The sequence below is a fragment of the Triticum dicoccoides genome, chromosome 7A, assembly GCF_002162155.2.
Source record: "Triticum dicoccoides isolate Atlit2015 ecotype Zavitan chromosome 7A, WEW_v2.0, whole genome shotgun sequence".
NCBI lineage: Eukaryota > Viridiplantae > Streptophyta > Magnoliopsida > Poales > Poaceae > Triticum > Triticum dicoccoides.
Window position 1 is genome coordinate 342,759,983 of NC_041392.1, and position 16,861 is coordinate 342,776,843.

Sequence of the window (16,861 nt, forward strand, 5' to 3'; positions counted from 1 at the left end):
GTTTTCTATTTCTATTTTAACTATTTTTGGTTTCAATTTCAGCTATTATTTTTTTATTAAAATTTAAAACTAAATGGGTTTTATTAGATATGAGACTTGTCACATAAAACAAGCACATTATTTCTAGGAGTCACAAAAAGTTTGAGGCCAAAAGAAGTTGTCTAACCATTTTTAGAAATTGGAAAGGCCAATTTTAAATGATGTTGAACCACTAAATAAATTTCCAGGGCACCTAGGAATACAAAAGAGGTTGGTTCCAACATGACAAGTAACCAGAGATTATTTGCCACACTTTGAACATTTTCGGTTTTATGTTTGAAAACTTTTATTTTTGACTTCAATTTAAAATTTGAATTTGTACAAAATTCGAACCAACGCGAGTTTAACAACAGTAATCATGATGACATGGCATCATTAGCAGGGAATTACTATAGCTTAATTATCCGGGCGTCACACTGTGTCACTAAGGAACGTACACGTGTCCAACCGTCGGATTTCAAACACGCGTGGCAGCTTTACTTGGGCTTCAAGCAAAGCTGACTCATCCAACTCTGGATGAGATTTTCTCTCGTTGTCTTCACTTGAAGACATAGGATTGGGTTGAGCATCACGCTGGTTTTTTGACTTTGTTTACTTGGACCCCACTTGACAGTTCGGTGGTTCCTATGACTCAAGAAAGAAGAAAATGAAACTGAACAAACTATGTCTTCACACTCCATTGTCTTTGACGTGAATGTCTTCACGGACCACCATTGTCTTGAATGTCTTCAAACATTTTTAGGGGTCATCTCCGACGGGTAAACCGAATCAATAAGGACTTCTACATGTGTTCTCCTGTGAATCTTACAAACACATTAGTCCCTCAACCACGTTTGTCGTCAATACTCCAAAACCAACTAGGGGTGGCACTGGATGCACTTACAATCTCCCCCTTTTTAGTGATTGATGAAAAATTGGTTGAAGTTTTCAATGAGGATAAAACCTGTGAAAATTAAAGTACGTGGTCATTGGCTTCATGAAGTTGAAAGGGATCCCCCTGAAGTTGTGCATATAAGTAGTTTGCCTTTGAATGCAAATGCACATTGCAGGTTTTGCTTTGTGGAGATCTCCTTCAGTTCATGAAGACAATTCATCGTGCATACAAAAATGTATCGAAGATAATGACATGCACAAATGAAAATGGGCATCTGGAGAATGACTTCATGCGCATAAGATAAAATTTCAATCACGTAGATAAAAAGCAGCAGAAAATGTAGCAGACGTCCCATCTGGACTTAAGTGTTACAACTCAAAAAGCTACGGTTCACGAATGAGAGTTGCCAGACTTAACAAAATATAGCACCCAACCCATATAGACCCACTTTGAAGACTATCAACCCATATGCTTCTCCCGCTTTTGCCATGAATGGCCAAAATGGAATGAAGACATAGGGTGTCTAAGCATTCCTCAGAGGTGTTGGTGAAGATGTTGGGGCAGGCGGGTCGACGGTGGAGTTGGGCGGTGCAGTTGGGCCTGATGCAACATCTTGATGCAGTGAAGCCATAGCTGGTGAAGTGGCGTCGTCCTCCTCAGCAATCACTCATGTAACGACAGTTGGAGCTGATGAAGAGTAGTTGGAATATTCAATTGATGGAGTAGGACGGCAACTTGCTGATTGCAGAGGCCTAGAGTCAAACTTGAATCTTTCAGTGAATCCATCTGCAGTGAGTTCATCTTCAGAATAGAGCAGAGTGAGGCTCTTCCAGGCTTGCTGACAGACTTCTTGGGCTACAAATGAATTCTTGGTGGAAAGGTTGTGAATGCGATTGACATCCATAAGAAGACTCTGCTTCTGATGCTTCATCCAGTCATGATGCCTATCCTGCTTCTGATGGAGAGAAGCTAGAAGTTCTTTGTCATTTAGGACACGAGCACACTTCTGAGTCCTTTGAGGTACTATGCTAGCAATTGCATCCGTGTTGGCACGATGTGGCAACCTGAGCTAACCGACAAGAGAACCAGCAGCAGCAGTAGTGGGATTGGGCACATGAATGGCTTCAAGTGGTGCCGAGAAGCTCTAGAAGGCAGCATAGTCTTCACGAAGGGGTTCCTTGGCAGGTTCTGGATAGATGGCTTCATGAGACATATCGACTTTAGGCAAGAAGACAACATGATTGCACATTGAAGATTGATAGTTGATTGAAGAGCGAAGCTTAATTAGCCGCATTATCCATTGTGCATAGAATTTTTGGCCAAATAGATCAATGTCTGAAGCTGGCAACTGCCTGATGAAGAAGTCATGAGTGTTGAAGCGGATGCCATTGAGAATGTAGAAGACCAATGTCTTCATTGTGCTTTCAATCTTTGCATGAGGAGAGTGCCCTTTGATTGGCCACAGAGTATGCCGCACAATGTGGTAGATGGTCCGAGGCAAATACTCGATGTCATTGACGAAGAAGTGCGTTCTGTACTCAGCATCTGCAGGCAACGGCTTCATCATGCTCACCATTCATCTCATGTTTAGTTTTGGCTTCTGGAAGATGCTTTCAAGTTCCTTCTCATACAGCTGACAACCTGGCTCATAAAGATCACCAGGAGTGGGCAGGGAAGTAAGCTCAAAGAAATCCCGAGCTTTGGCTTCATGGTGAACATCTCCTGTCATCCACTCAAGGACCCATGTCTGCGGATCCCTGTTGTAGCCTGTTATGTGCAGAGTGGCATAAAATTGGAGCAGAAGCTCTTCATTCTAGTGCTCCTTGTCGATGACAAAAGGGAGCAAGCCAACATCTCTGAAGCAGGCATGGGCTTCTTCTAGGCATGGCAGTCCAGCCATGGCATCACAACAGAGGCGCTTGTGTAGGAAAATCGGGTCCTGGTTGTATAAGATGCATGAGTAATAGCTTCGCTGAAGACGACTCCAAAATCTATCAGAAGAAATCTTGGGCTTCTTGTAGGGGTTTTTGGCCTTATCAAAAAAGGTGTTGTGCTCTCTGAAGCTCAAGACGCTGAATGAGCTCTGAGTGCTGATTGTGCTTGAAAGCCTTGGCATTCTTGGCATAGGCTTATCTGTCTGAGACCTTTGCGAAATGTCATAATCATATTGGGGTCCAGAGGCTTCAGGAGGAGTAAGTATTGGCCACCTGACGCTAATCAGCTCACATTCATGATTGAAGGCCCTTGCCATGGTGTGTGGAACTGGTGGAGCAGCAGCAACATCTGAGGTGGATGGTTGAACATCTACGGTGGCGACATTGGCTTCAATCTGAAGAGTGGATTTAGGCTGCGCATTGGCTTCGGTCATGACAACGTCATTGGCTTCAGTATTTGTGGCAGCAGCAGTAGCAATAGAATCTTCAGTCATTGGGGGGTCAGGCACAATCACTTCCGGAATCACAACTGGTGCAGCAGGGGGAATAACTTCTTATTCTTCTTCAACTTCATCGGCTGATGTAGCCGAAATGTCTTCAACCTCTTTGGCTTCACACTCTTGAGCAGACTCTGAGGGGATGGCTTCAGGAAACACTTGACATGCTACTGAGCTTGTGGTATGCACATCCTCTTCAGGAATGCTAGACATGGAGACCGATGGCCTTGGGCCTTTGCGAAGCCTTCGGAATGAGGGCGACACTTGCGGTGATGGAGTAGTCTTCTCCATGTCTTCTCGTGTTGCCTGGGGTATTTCAAGTACTAGGGTGGTGACATGAGCAGGGGGAGTGTGCGGTATGACTTCATGTAGTGGGGAGTTTGGGTGTTGCTCATCCCGGAAATCATCTTGTGTGATTGGTGTCGTGGGACCGCCAATACTGATTTGTTCACGACTCGTGGGAGCAGGCGATGATACCGGTTTCTGTGTCAGTAGCGGGACTTGAGGAAGGACTTCATCATCTTCTCTGTCAACATTGTCTTCATGATGAATGTCTTCAGTTGCGATGGTGTCAGCAGATGGGATATCTTCAGTGTCATGGGCCTCTAAGGGATTAGGCTTATGCACAACAAGTCTATGATTGCGGTTGAAGGAGGCACGTAGAGCAACTGAGATGGGCTCGACAAGCAGCGGCTCCTGAGGAGCAGATGGAGCTATTGGTGCTTGGGTCCTTCTTGTAGCCTTTGAAAACTTTGTCTTCTGCTTCTTCTGAGATGGAGCGGTATCAGAAGCTTCTTGATGCTTGTGCTTCTTGGCTTTAGCCTCTGCTAGCTTGGTCTTCTTCCTTTCGGAAGCCGCTGATATAACTTTTGGCTTCGAGCCAGTCATGTTAGCAGGTAAGATAATGCTTGGCCTTTCTTGCCTTAGAGCCTCGGCTTCGGCTTCAGTAGGTTTCTTCTTCTTGGCAGCCAACTTGGAGTCAATGCCTAGACGCCCAAGTACCTTTCTCTTCAAGGCTTCATTGTGAGCCTGAACACATTTTTCAGCATAGTATTTGAGGCGCTCTCGGGAGCCTTTGGCTTCATCATGACGCTTGAGGAACTCAACCTTCAGGTCAGCCATCATCAACTTGAAGTTTTGAACATCACTAACACTGAGCTTGGCCTTGTGCTTCTTGAAGACAGCCTTCTCATGGTCAATCTTATTTTTCTGCTCAATGACCTTTTGAGCAATGGTGAGCTCTTTGGCAATGCAGCCTTGGAACGTCACACTGATGCCAATGGGCAGCTGCAGATCATCGATGGTAAGAGAAGTGTCTTCAAACCATTCATCGATGAAGTTGTTCAAAATATCAGCATCAAACAGAGGCAAATCCTTGAAGATTTTGGCCTCCTGCTTGCTCTTGATCAGCAGCTCAAGGGCATCATCTGCAAGATCTTCATCACTTTATAGATCTATCGCATCCTCTTCATTGCACATGATGCTAGCAGGAGTAAGGCCTTGCCCTAAGATTTTCTTTTTCTTCGCAGATGTGCGGGATAAGTCTTCAGAATGCACACTAGATTCAAGAGGTGCAATTTTTAGTGGCTTCACCATTGAAGCTTTTGGTGCAGTAGCAGGCTTTGAAGCCTTTGCCTTCTTGGTGGGCTTCGAGGGCTCTGGGCTGTAGTCTGTTCCCCTTCCTCAGCAACATCTTCAACGTTGGCTCTCTACGCAGCACAGTGTGCCAGAAATGAGGCAAAGTCGTCAAATGGTCTAATGAGATTTGGTTCAACCTCACGACTGCCATCATGCCTTGGCGCAGCTGGGCCTGGGTTGAAGTCAATCCCAAAGTCCTTTTTGTTCTGGATAGCTGAAGCTTTAGCAAACTGAGAGTTGGCTTCAAACACATCATCTTCACGACATCATAGAAGACTGGATGTGTCGACATTCTAAGGCATTGGCCCTCTGACCATGAAAGGAAAGAAGCCTCTCTGTATGGCTTCAGCTTTGGTCTTAGGGTGAAGCTTGCGATACAAAATGTCAGCCCAAGGTGGCCTCACAACATTCTTGTCAGCATATTCAGGAGTCACAAAATGGTACAGAAACCACTGCTCTGCCCAGTATCTGTGAATCCATTGAACGTGAGATTTTTGCTCCCCATAGCTTTCTTCAGGATCAAGCTTGTATAAATTGTAAAGATCTAGAGGTAGGTCCTTTGCAGTATTATCGCGGCGCTGTCTGCCACCGTCCTTTGCAGATTTGCCACTTGCCATTGGCTTCACAAAAGTGATAGCTTCGCTTTGCTGGTCAGACAAGAACTGGCTTTAGGAGATGCAATGTGATGTTGTAAGAATTCTGCAAATGAATGTAGACTATGAGAACCAAGAGACTCGCCTACGGACATGTACGTGTGACAGCATTAGAGATGCGAGTGAAGTAGGAGGGGTCATATGCATTCTCGGAGGATTTCGAAGATAAATTCAGTTTGAATACATTGACTTCATAGTGCAAAGACACTCACTTATAAAGATAAGTTGGTTCTAGATTTGTACGAATCCACAAATAGGTACAAGTGAGGAATCAAACTAGTTGTGAAGCATAAGCAAAAGTACTTGCAAACAATGAGATGCAGAGAAGGAAAGATCTAGATTTGGAAGTAGTAAAACAACTTTCTAAAGATTTCAAAAGTTCATCGGATCGAATAAACGGTAAAAAGTAAGCTTTATTTACTGCTCAAGAACGGATGACGAACTGCTAGACATGGTGAGACAGAGGCTGAGTAGTTCGATCTCTCGCGCCCTAACTTGGCGACGGAAGACAGCTACGGTGGCGACGGGATGAAGAAGCCCGCGACTGGCGTGAAGACAACGTCGGAGAAGTCGCGACAGTGAAGCGCTTCGTCTCAGGCGACGACAAGAGCTAGCGACAGCGCTAGGGTTTTGTGTGAGACGGCGAGGAGAGTAAGGAAATGATGACTGCGGCGGCTGAGTATTTATAAGGAGGGAGTTGGTGCGGTGAAATTACTCAGCTACCCCTAGTGTTACACATCTGGGCGACGCATGGCACGCATGAAAACGGTTTAAAAATTGTGCCACGACCCCACATACACTTGGTATGACAGGCGGTCGTTCCGCCTTCTCCGGATTCCGGCATAAAGGATAGGATATTAGATGTGTTTAATAATCTTCGACTGACAAGGACACAGTGAAGACAATCGACACGTGGCATCAGAATGAATATGAAGATTTGGAGAGAGTAGGAGAGATATGCGCAGATGGGGTTGAGGTCCAATCACATTCACTTAGTGCAGAAAATATCAACTTGAAGACATAGCTATAAGTGAATGTTGTAGAGGACAGAACACACACACACACACACACACACACACACACATATATATATATATATATATATATATATATATATATATATATATATATATATATATATGGTCGCGCTATTCGTCACCCTGGATGAGGAATTGTTATTCCTCACCCTAGCCATGAACCAGCGTGCATCAAACCATAAGGAAAACTGCTTGTGTGGTAAGATTACGTTCTTCGTCCTGTGCCACCACGGGACAAGGTCACGAAGGGACCATGGGAGGTGAGGTAAGATTGTTTGCATGCGAAGTAAGATTACTGCCTAGAGAATCCATCCGAAACGCTAAAAAAGCCCAGGAGGACAAGAGAGATTGCGCCATAAAGTTATTGCATGATTTCTTTGGATAAGGCTGCATGTTCACCGTGTTTAGATGAGGAAAAAAAGAGAGAAGAAAATCAGCATTAGGAGGCAATCTGAATTTTTAATATGACAAGGCTGCATTAAAAAATTGTAGGTATTTTTGAATGTGAAATATATGTTCTGCTATTCATTATGACTCTAGTAGTCCAAAAGATATTGGAACGTCATTACCTCTAAAATCATTGTTCTGACATTATTTCGTATTATACCTGTTTGCTGGCCAGAACGTTTATTAATTGCTGGAATCCTTTTTATTTCTTCAGCACATTTTTAATTTTGAACTCTCAATTTGAACATCCAGCTGAAACAAAACCTTATCTCAAAAACATATTGCCCAAATAATCACAAAATTTGCATGACCAGTACTAGACACGTTTGTGAATTACTGGAATTTTCACGGGTATTTGTAGTTAATTATAATTTTGAACTCAAAACATGAACATAAAGGTGAAAAAACTATTATCTGTAAAGCCGTATAGGAATAATCCAAAAATTTCACTGATAACTAACAGGAACATTTATGGCTATGTGGAACGAATTTTTGGATGAGATTAAAGTCAATCCTGACAAGTTTTTGGTCTGAACTTCATATCACAAAATGGGGGAATGCATGATGTGCTGTTGTAAAGGTATAACACATAAGACTGACGCCGTTCTCATTGCTAATATACATCCATTTGATAGTAAAAATAAGCGTCCAAGCAGACATACACAAGTACTCCCTCTGTAAACTAATATAAGAGCATTTAGATTACTAAAGTAGTGATCTAAACGCTCTTATATTTGTTTACGGAGGGAGTACATTACAACGACCAGGCACAAGAGAGAGCATTTTGGGTTTTTAACATATGAGCAGCTATGTAATTTTAATGGCCTGAATTTCTCCAATGAATCAGGTAAAGGCTTGCATTAATTCAAATCATGGAACAAGATATAGGAGAGAACTTTATCACTGTACTGATTAGCCTTTGTCTGCAGAACATTAATTTGGATTAGAACATCACATTAAAAAGGGACTGAAAAATAAAGGTTCTACAGACTGTAATATGTGAATCTGAATGAAGTAGTGAACCAAAGTGAACAGAAACTAGTAGAATTATGTAATATGGTCAAAATGAGAAAATTGTCAAAGAACAAATGGAACCTTAAACTTGTGATATCTCCTCCTAAAGAGGTAAACATAAATCTCTAAGATTATGAGCTTCAAAGCTTGACAAGATAATTTACATCCATGATGAAATTTGTACTGAACATTTTTTTTTTGAAGGAACATAACAAATAATACCGTACATGCTAATTTTTAGATGGGAGTTTCAATCAGTTATCAAGGGGACACAAGGCGACAGTCCATATTAGAACGTGCTAGTAATAACAAAAAATCAACCATAGCAAAGAAGCCACAAGTCAATAAAGATTCAGACTTATGGGCAGATAACTAAACTTCTTTAATAAATATAACCATATTGGGCGGATAAATAGACATATACTCCTACAAATTTATGGGGAGGGGGCGACACTGGAGAGCTCTATCGGCGAAGACCTGGTTACTGACCATCTTGCAGGGAGGAGATGCAAAGCACATGAATAAGCAAGCCAACGGTCAACGAAACCTGACACTGAGGACCACTAGCGATGTTGCATGACTAGTTGGCCTACTGCGAATCGATGACCACCCACCAATGGAAAAAATGGAGTGTTCCTAAGAAAATGCAGTTACAGAGTGTTAAATACAAGAATACAACCACAAGTAAGCATATAATGTAAAATGTAGATAACCTTTTTGGACAAAAGGTTCGATCCCTACTTTAACAAAAGCGATAGTTTGCTGGGTACCAGCTCTTACAGGAACTCCGGAACAGAACATAACAAGTGCAACCCAGGATGCAAAACTCCTCATGCAGCAAAACACATCTAATAACCAAGGAACGACGACACACAGCAAGTAACATCCATCAAATAGAAAAATAGTCACAGAATGAGCCCAAGGAAAAAAATAGGAAACATAGCATCATGAATCCCACTGATTGCAATGATCTTCGGTATGGTTCTGAGATTGAAGGAATGACTGGAATGTCTCCTGATAACTCGAGCAATTCTGCTAGGTAGAACCATTTATTTTCATATGACCATATGTAAAATCAGTAGTTGAGCAATTAGGTGCGTCTGTAAAAACTACTTGGCATAGTAAAAGAAGGCAACACAAATGAACTAAGGAGATTGTTCTTTAGTTGCAGCAGGAACTTCAGGAAAAAGATGTGCAAATTAGCACAATCGGATCAGAGATTGCATCTCAGAAAAGGGAAGCTGAATCTTATGCAAAACAATTTTCTGTTGAGCTGGAAGGTGCAAGAATGGAAGTACGCAATTTGGAGAAACATGTTGAGATATTGTTTAATCAGAGAAAGCTTGCAGAATAAAAATAAATAAGCTTACAGATTTGAAGACAGTGTCAAGCGAGCAACATGGAAGAATAAAGGAGTTGACTGATGAACTCAGCATAAAAGACCAAGGTGGACTGATGCATCTTTCTTTAAACTGAATTTTCTTTGGTAGCTTCTGTTTTATGTTTGTTAGCTTTTGTAGATTTAAAGAAATAAATGCCTGCATACTCTCGGCAACGACTCCCAACATCCATCATGGCTTTCCAAAAAAAAAATCACCTCCAAGGTTACTACAAGAAGCATTATCGTGAAATTAAGGATGTAAACTGAACATTGAGAAGGAGACTGATGCTAGATGGATCTTTTCATACGCAGACATGCTTACTTTGGCTGGACTAGTGAGGTAATAAGCATCCTAATGCAGAGCTAACCTTATTGGACATCATAAACTATATGGCAGATATATATGCAACATAAGATTCCAAAATCAGTAATTGTACAAAGATGAAACAAACAACAAGATAATCAATCATGGCATACCTATCAATATATCACTGTTAAGAGTCTTCTTTGAGCACATTGTCAGTAGCAGTTCCCATTCAGGCATTAAAACAAACACCTCGTGGGCAAGAAATGAGGCAGCACAGAATGAGATCCAAAGGGAATTACGGAGGACACCTAAGCAGTGAAATTTTTGGAGGCAATCATCAGATCAATAAAGATGCTATATAGCAGGAGGAAAGGGGCTAGCAGAAAAAGGTGACATGGTGTAAGAGGAAGAGCTAGCAGCCGCATGCAAGGACAAGAAGGGCAGCGTGCTCGCTGTGTCATGTGCAAGGGAGGAGCACGAACTTAAATACCGGTGGCGGCGCGGGATGCTCGTCCTTCTGCAGTCCGTGGCGACCGTGGTCGAACCAACGCCGCCGTGACCACCGCTAGCAGTGCGGTCGCGACCACCACTTGCAGCGCCGCCGCGACCACCACCTGCTGCGCTGCCCCGACATCGAGGCCACACGCCTGCTCAAAATGCTTCGCGTCTGAATCCATTCTCGCCGATCTAACCCGCTGAGCATCATGCCGCCGACCACCAAGCCAGGTGCCGCTCGCCATTCACCGTCAAAACTGCCGCTCAACACTCACGAGCTGTTGAGGAACTGGGGAGTGGGGACACCGGGTCGTGGCCTCGTGGGCTACCATGAAACGGTTTGTAGCTTTCGGTGGGGTGGGTAGCGGACTGTCGGTGGTCTCTGGCCCGGGTGGGACCGAGGGAGTCTGGCTCGCTGGATGGATCGGGGTGAAGAATTATTTTTTCTTCACCCTGGGTTCTTAATAGATTATATATATATATATATATATATATATATATATATATATATATATATAGACACACACATCTCGGCTATTCTGTTTCACGAATATTATGTTGTTACCCTACTTGAACTGATGAATTCGAACGGTTAAACTGATGCTTTCATTTTTCGTTGAAAATCGACTTCTTTAGTTCAATTTTTTTGCAAATTTTTTATCGAAACGGGGCGTGTAATATATCGTTGAAAAGCTCTTGACATCTACATTACAATCATATAAATTTTTTTGCAAAAAAATTATGGTTTAAGAACAGTTTTGAAAAAAAACCGTTTTTTTCAAACCGAAAACGCGAATCATATTTTACACTTAATGGTCAAACAGTTTGTCGGAATTGAGCAAATAAGATGGCGTTGGAAAGCTGATGAAAATCTGCTCCTTCCATATATCTAATGTTTTTTCAAATTCTATATGATTTAAAAGTAATTTGGAAAACAGTCAAATTCTAGGTGAAACGTACTTTTGCAAAATAATTCAAACATTTTTCCAGATTGACGCAAATGATACGGAGTTGGAAAGCTATGGAAAATGCGCAAATTTTTCATATAGAAATGTTTTTCTAATTTCTAACGGTTTAAACTCGAATTCAAATACGATCAAATTTGATTTCGAAGGCGATTTTTCTAATAAGTTTATCGAAATGGGGCAAATAATATACCGTTGGATAGCTATCGAAAATGCGAAACTTAGTCATGTTGAACATTTTTCTACTTCGCAACCGTTTAAGAGTAATTTTGAATAAGGTGAAACCCATCATATTGTTTTTTCCTGTCTAAAAAATAAAGTACTCGTACTGATCTATGTTTGTGTTTGTACTAAGGTATTTTTCATAGAGTAGTTTTCAATACGGTGTTACCGGTTGTGCTATTTTTTCTGTTTCTGAAACATAATACTCGAACTGATCTCCATACGGGTTGTGCTATTTTTTCTGTTTCTGAAACATAATACTCGAACTGATCTCCATACGGGTTTGTGCTGAACGTGTGCTTTCACAGACTCAACTTTACTATGTTTTTTTGTTAGAGTTTTGCTTGTAACTTTTCAACGGTTACTATATTATCGTCCCCTAACTTGCATGGCTTATATCGTTTGAACTGAATGATATTTTTTCAACAGTTTACTGCCCATTTTTTTCATTACTTGAGAGAGTCATTAATAGTTTACTTACTGGCAGTAACACATGAACTCCTCACGCAATAATACATGAACTACTAGGAACATAAATTTTCAACAAGCACTTAAAAACATAAAATATTAAACAAAGAGAAGCACTGAACAATGAATATAAAAGTAACTCCCACATCCATCATATATTGGGAGCTTCCACTTGAATAGGAAATCTGTTTAGCTCTCACAAATAACGCTTGCTTTAAAAAGTACTAAAATGATTGCTTTTACAAATGGACCACACTTGCTTTAAAAAGTATTAAAAAGATTCATGTAGAAACAATACTGCAAGATTTGTGAACAAAAGGTCGTACAGAAGTTGTCCTGATCCACGGAAATATTTGCTACTTGGAAGAAAATAAATATGTGTTACTACTTGGAAGATTTGACATATGTTCCATGAATTATACATTCAACTCATGTATGTACTGAAGAAACAAAATGCAAGTCCACCATTTAGTAGTTCATGGCTCAATAGCTCAACTTCACAAAATGACATTTTTCAAACTTATCCGAGGAATAACTTTTCTCAAATTCATGTTTGAAATTGTAGAAGCAACAACACACTTTGCCTGCCCCGTAGACTCCCATCCCAATCTTCCTCAGAAGAAGGATGAGAGAAATTCTTCTATTTTTTCAGCTGAAAAATTGAACACAACAAAAAAATCAGTTATTTGGGCTCACAACCTCCTTTTTATATTTTTCGAGCTGATGTTCTTTTCTCATTGAACTGATGTATCTTTTGTAGCTGAAACGTTGTAATATACGTAGTTACACTTTTCTCTGTAATTGAAGGGGAAAACCACATAAGGAAACACAAGACAAGAAAATGGACTGCACTAAAAATAAGAATTAAAATGAACTAAAATTCAAAACTCAATTGAACAAAAAATAGAAATTGAATTGAACGAAGAAACTGTACTGAGACCCCTGTGGACACATATATTTCTTTTGCATAGTGAACTATAGGTCAAGTCTAAGAGCGGTTTTTCTTTCCTGCCTTCCAACATCATGTAAGCAGTGATTACGACCACTTGGAAACTTTTAATTTGTTTATATGCAGCAGGAGAGGGAAGTTTACATAATAATATTTCATCACATCACTGACCCTGCTTGGACTGTTGGTGTTTTTGGCACTGCAATTTAATTTAGTTATTCGGTGTAATTTCACTATTACATTTTTAGTGAAATGTGATTCAGGATCCATGCAAAGTAAAGTAACATCCGTTTTTAAAATGGTTGGTCATAGTTTTAGACAGAAGTTAAGTTTCAGCAATGTCCTTGCGGCAAAGCAAACTAAAATGTATCATTTTGCCTTAGGATTCTGCACATTTTAAAGTATAATGCACTGAAAAGAACACACAAGTTTAACTGTAAATCAAAATAAAAGTTGGGTTAGCATGCCTGTGAGGAAGGAGGTCAAGGGCAGCAGGGCACACAATGGGCGAAGGACGCACAAGGAAGATGAGTTAGCTCGTCACTGGGCTGCGAGACGACCTCCATCATGGAGGTGCTCGGGTTGGAGTGCATCGGCAATGAGTGGTGGGGCTGCGACAGAGGACAGGTTGGAGGAGCGGTGGCCCTGTAGAGATGATGACAGCATGAGGTGTTGCAGCTTGGAGCAGCAACAAGACAAAACAAAGGAACCGCCAACATGGTACTGGCGAGGTTGCACCTGAGGTTGGAAAACATAGGTAATTAATTAAATCATCTAATGTAATCATCTAAGAGTTCTAGTCCTGGGTATGTATAACACTGATTTTTTCCTTTGAACATTTTAGCTCTCAGAGTCCAAACTGTTTTGTAAACCTTTTTTTGTTGAACTGCCACAACATCCCATGCATCAATTGTCACATAACATAAACCGATAAATCAAACGGTTTCAATAACACACATGGATCTTTTTCTTTGATTGTTTATGAACTGATCATAAAATTCATAGTAAACTTTTACACCTAGCGTATATTTTCTTTTGTACAAGGCATGATCAGAAGTAGTACTAAGTAAGCAGTGTGAGGATTAGAAGAGGAGGCGTACTTACATGAGGATGTCGACAGCAAACTATCTAATCAATTAGGGATAGGAGTTTGACTACGTCGGACTTTTTTCTGCACCACATATGTGTGTAGACATGCTGCCAAGGTCTCACATATGGTTTGCTAGAACAAGTTGAACTGGGTATCTTTTTCGGTTTGAAAATTGAAAGAAGCTACAACTTTTGTTTCCCAAATGTGTACAGAATTTTAAGTTTCCAAGCACATACCTTCTGTTCTTGTTTGTTGACGGGCACGCCACCCCTACTCCTGTGGACTGACGGTGCCAGCAGGGATCACGAGCGGTGGCCGGGAGTGCCGGAATTTGGCTGTTGTAGGGAATCCCAGCTACTGCCAAGTCATCCCCGACGAGCTTGTAGAGGTGGGGCAGTTGGTCACCTGCCAGCCGGTGTATGTTTGAACTACCAGGTGTGCCGGGATTTGATCGCTATAGAGAAGCAAGTCAGAACAATCATGAATTATATAGGTTACGGATTCTGCCTTCTATAATGATGTGCTTCCTGGCCAGTCGAAAAACAGCAGCGGCACAAGTTCAGTACCCGCTCAATACGCACACCTACTCGACGGGAATTTACACAAACTTTTAAAACATGAACTCGGTGGTCCAAAACTTAGTGTTTGAACTATTTCGATATATTAAAATTTGCAACATAAAGAAACCTTTTTTGGCTTCTCTGAATCAAAACTGTCGCAGAACATCAACATAACTGATTTCCTATGTTGTTGTTTTTTTACTTTCCAAGTTTTAATTTTTGAACCACCTCGGTAGGTATACATGAACCTTTTTCATGTCACAACTATTGTAGTCGTTTTTTAGCTTAGGACATAAAATAGAACACACGCCCAACACACTGTACACACACCTAACACACAAAAATCAGAACTCGAGCATGGATGCTTCAGGATCAACAATTGGTGCAAAATTCAGAGATCTGCTACATAACAAAATTCATGAGATGAAGAACAAATATGCAAAAGTAGATCAAAATGAACCAGAGAGAGTTCTAGGGCGGCGACCACCGTCATAGGAGGATACCTTGTTGGCGACCACGCGGGAATGGGGGGATGAGGCACGGCCTGCAGCAGCAGGAGCGCGGTGACCTGCAGAAGGAAGAGACAGCGACCTGACAGCGGAAGAGGCTGTGACCTGATAGCGGAACTTGGGAGGCAGACACGGTGGTCGCTCAGACGGCGGAACAGGCCCAGCCGCGCATGGCGGAGCTCAGGAGGCGGACGCGCATGGAGGAGCTCAGGAGAGAGAGAGAGCATAGTCCTAGCAATCATATTGCTGCTTCGTTGCTAGAGTCACAGAACTGATGGCGGTCGGTGTAAGTGGCAATCTGATCTCTTCATGCTGCTGCGTTGATCTAATCCAGCCACCATATGTTGTAACTCACGAGTACTAGTATTCAGTAACAACCTATGCAGGTCCTAGAACCCCACATCTAATTCAGTATCCAACGAATGTGCTCGCCTAATGACTTGTTTATCATCACTGACACTGAGCCGGACAAATCTCGCCGATCCATCTATGACGGCCTACGAGAGAGAGGTTATGCCTTTCTTCCCTGAATCAAGAGGACTCGTAGTTCAATTCAAAATAAAATGGCAGTTCAAACGGAGGCATGGAGAGCTTTACAGTCGAAGCTGGAGAGGAGAAATGTTGAGCAGGGTGTACCTCATGATGGCTTGGAAAGGGGCACTGCACGGTGAACGGCCTCGGGTGGCGGGGTTGGACCGCTGGACGCAGCGTTGATGGACCTCCCACTATGGACGAAGCGGAGTGGCCACTAGGAGCGTCGTCGAGGGCAGCCAGAAGGAGGCAGAGGGACGATGCCAAACTGACTGGAAGCGGGAGGTGGCCGGTTGGCGGAAGGGAGGCCGCCGTCGAGTGGGGGGCGAGGTGCCGGCGGGAGCCGCCGAGGAGGTGGGGGCGAGGCGACGGCGGGAGCCGGGGAGGAAGTGGGGGTGAGGTGCTGGCGGGAGCCGAGGAGAAGGTGGGGGCGAGGTGCCGGTGGGAGCCGCGGAGAAGGTGGGGGCGAGGCACCGACGGGAGTCGCGGAGAAGGTGAGGGGCGAGGTTCCGGCGGGAGCTATGTAGAAGGCGGGGGCGGCGGCGATGGAAGGTAGTCGGGTAGGGGACGATGTGCTCGGGGAGTTGGGCTGGGCTGCGTCGTTCTTCTTTTCGATCGATCTCTATAAGGGGACGACGAGATTACAATAATATTCTGATCACAATCTGAACTGTCTGAGTAACGCGCCTGAACTTTTCTTTGTACAAACCCGACCTTCGTGCTATCTTCGCAACTGTGCTTTCTACCGCGAGTTTTTCTGATCATTCGTGTTGTTTATAATGTAAGTGTAATGTGGACACGTTTTTTTAGAATCTAAATGCTTGTTTTGATTCGGAATCTAGCACATTGGCGGATTTGCTCTCAGGGTCGTGATGAACTTGTGTCTGTTACAAGTTTAATGCATGTTGTGGATGTGGTCGAAGCTCTGGCATGATGGGGATTAGATTTTGGTACAAGATTGGAGCACAAATTCTTGTTATTTCAAACAAATTTGAAATTGCCCGTGTTCTTCATCCACCCGAGATGCAGCCTGCGCTTCTGTTGATTTCTCGTTTTTCCTTAAAGTTTGCTGGCTGATTTGCATACTTTAGTGAAATTCAAGGTTTACTAAGCCATAAATTTTAATCGGGAGGGTCCTTACGGTTTGATTTCTAGAGATTTGATGTTGGCACTCCCGCGGGTCTTTGGACAGGTTCTTTTTGCGGTTTTGAAATTTGCCCTCTAGTCATTTTAGTTGTCAAAAGGGAGTTG

At 42.5% G+C, this 16,861-nt stretch overlaps 2 protein-coding genes across 4 annotated transcripts in view; both read right to left on the minus strand.

Annotated features, from left to right (window-relative positions):
- Positions 1-7,655: 7,655 nt before the first annotated feature.
- On the minus strand, positions 7,656-10,653 carry LOC119334349. 3 transcript variants are annotated; one of them, XR_005161284.1, is made up of 4 exons: positions 10,312-10,653; positions 9,992-10,129; positions 8,623-8,769; positions 7,656-8,042 (listed from the first exon to the last, which is right to left on the minus strand). XR_005161284.1 is itself a non-coding variant. In XM_037606933.1 (3 exons), exons 1-3 carry the CDS (start codon positions 10,559-10,561, stop codon positions 8,723-8,725), a joined length of 435 nt encoding a protein of 144 aa, XP_037462830.1. In that variant the 5' UTR covers positions 10,562-10,653; the 3' UTR covers positions 8,308-8,722. The 3 variants fall into 3 exon arrangements, 1 of the variants encoding a protein (XP_037462830.1); XR_005161285.1 differs by lacking the exon at positions 7,656-8,042 and having other exon boundaries at positions 8,308-8,769; positions 10,304-10,652; XM_037606933.1 differs by lacking the exon at positions 7,656-8,042 and having other exon boundaries at positions 8,308-8,769.
- Positions 10,654-12,259: 1,606 nt separating this feature from the next.
- LOC119333496 overlaps positions 12,260-16,861 on the minus strand; it is a 6,614-nt gene continuing 2,012 nt past the window's right edge. Inside the window, exons 2-5 of the mRNA XM_037606374.1 lie at positions 15,716-16,129; positions 14,247-14,464; positions 13,388-13,658; positions 12,260-12,623 (exon numbers count right to left, since the gene is read on the minus strand). Coding sequence (XP_037462271.1) covers positions 13,403-13,658; positions 14,247-14,464; positions 15,716-16,129 — 888 coding nt within the window. The 3' untranslated portion in view covers positions 12,260-12,623; positions 13,388-13,402. The remainder of the gene's footprint in view (positions 12,624-13,387; positions 13,659-14,246; positions 14,465-15,715; positions 16,130-16,861) is intronic.

What these genes read in the sequence shown, in the direction of transcription:
- LOC119334349 (XM_037606933.1), bottom strand. Translation starts at nt 10,561, where the DNA reads ATGGCGAGCGGCACCTGGCTTGGTGGTCGGCGGCATGATGCTCAGCGG. An exon ending in AGCATCCCGCGCCGCCACCG is followed by an intron (nt 10,130 to 10,311) that starts GTATTTAAGTTC and finishes TTCACTGCTTAG; the next exon opens with GTGTCCTCCGTAATTCCCTT. An exon ending in TAACAGTGATATATTGATAG is followed by an intron (nt 8,770 to 9,991) that starts GTATGCCATGAT and finishes GCATTTTCTTAG; the next exon opens with GAACACTCCATTTTTTCCAT.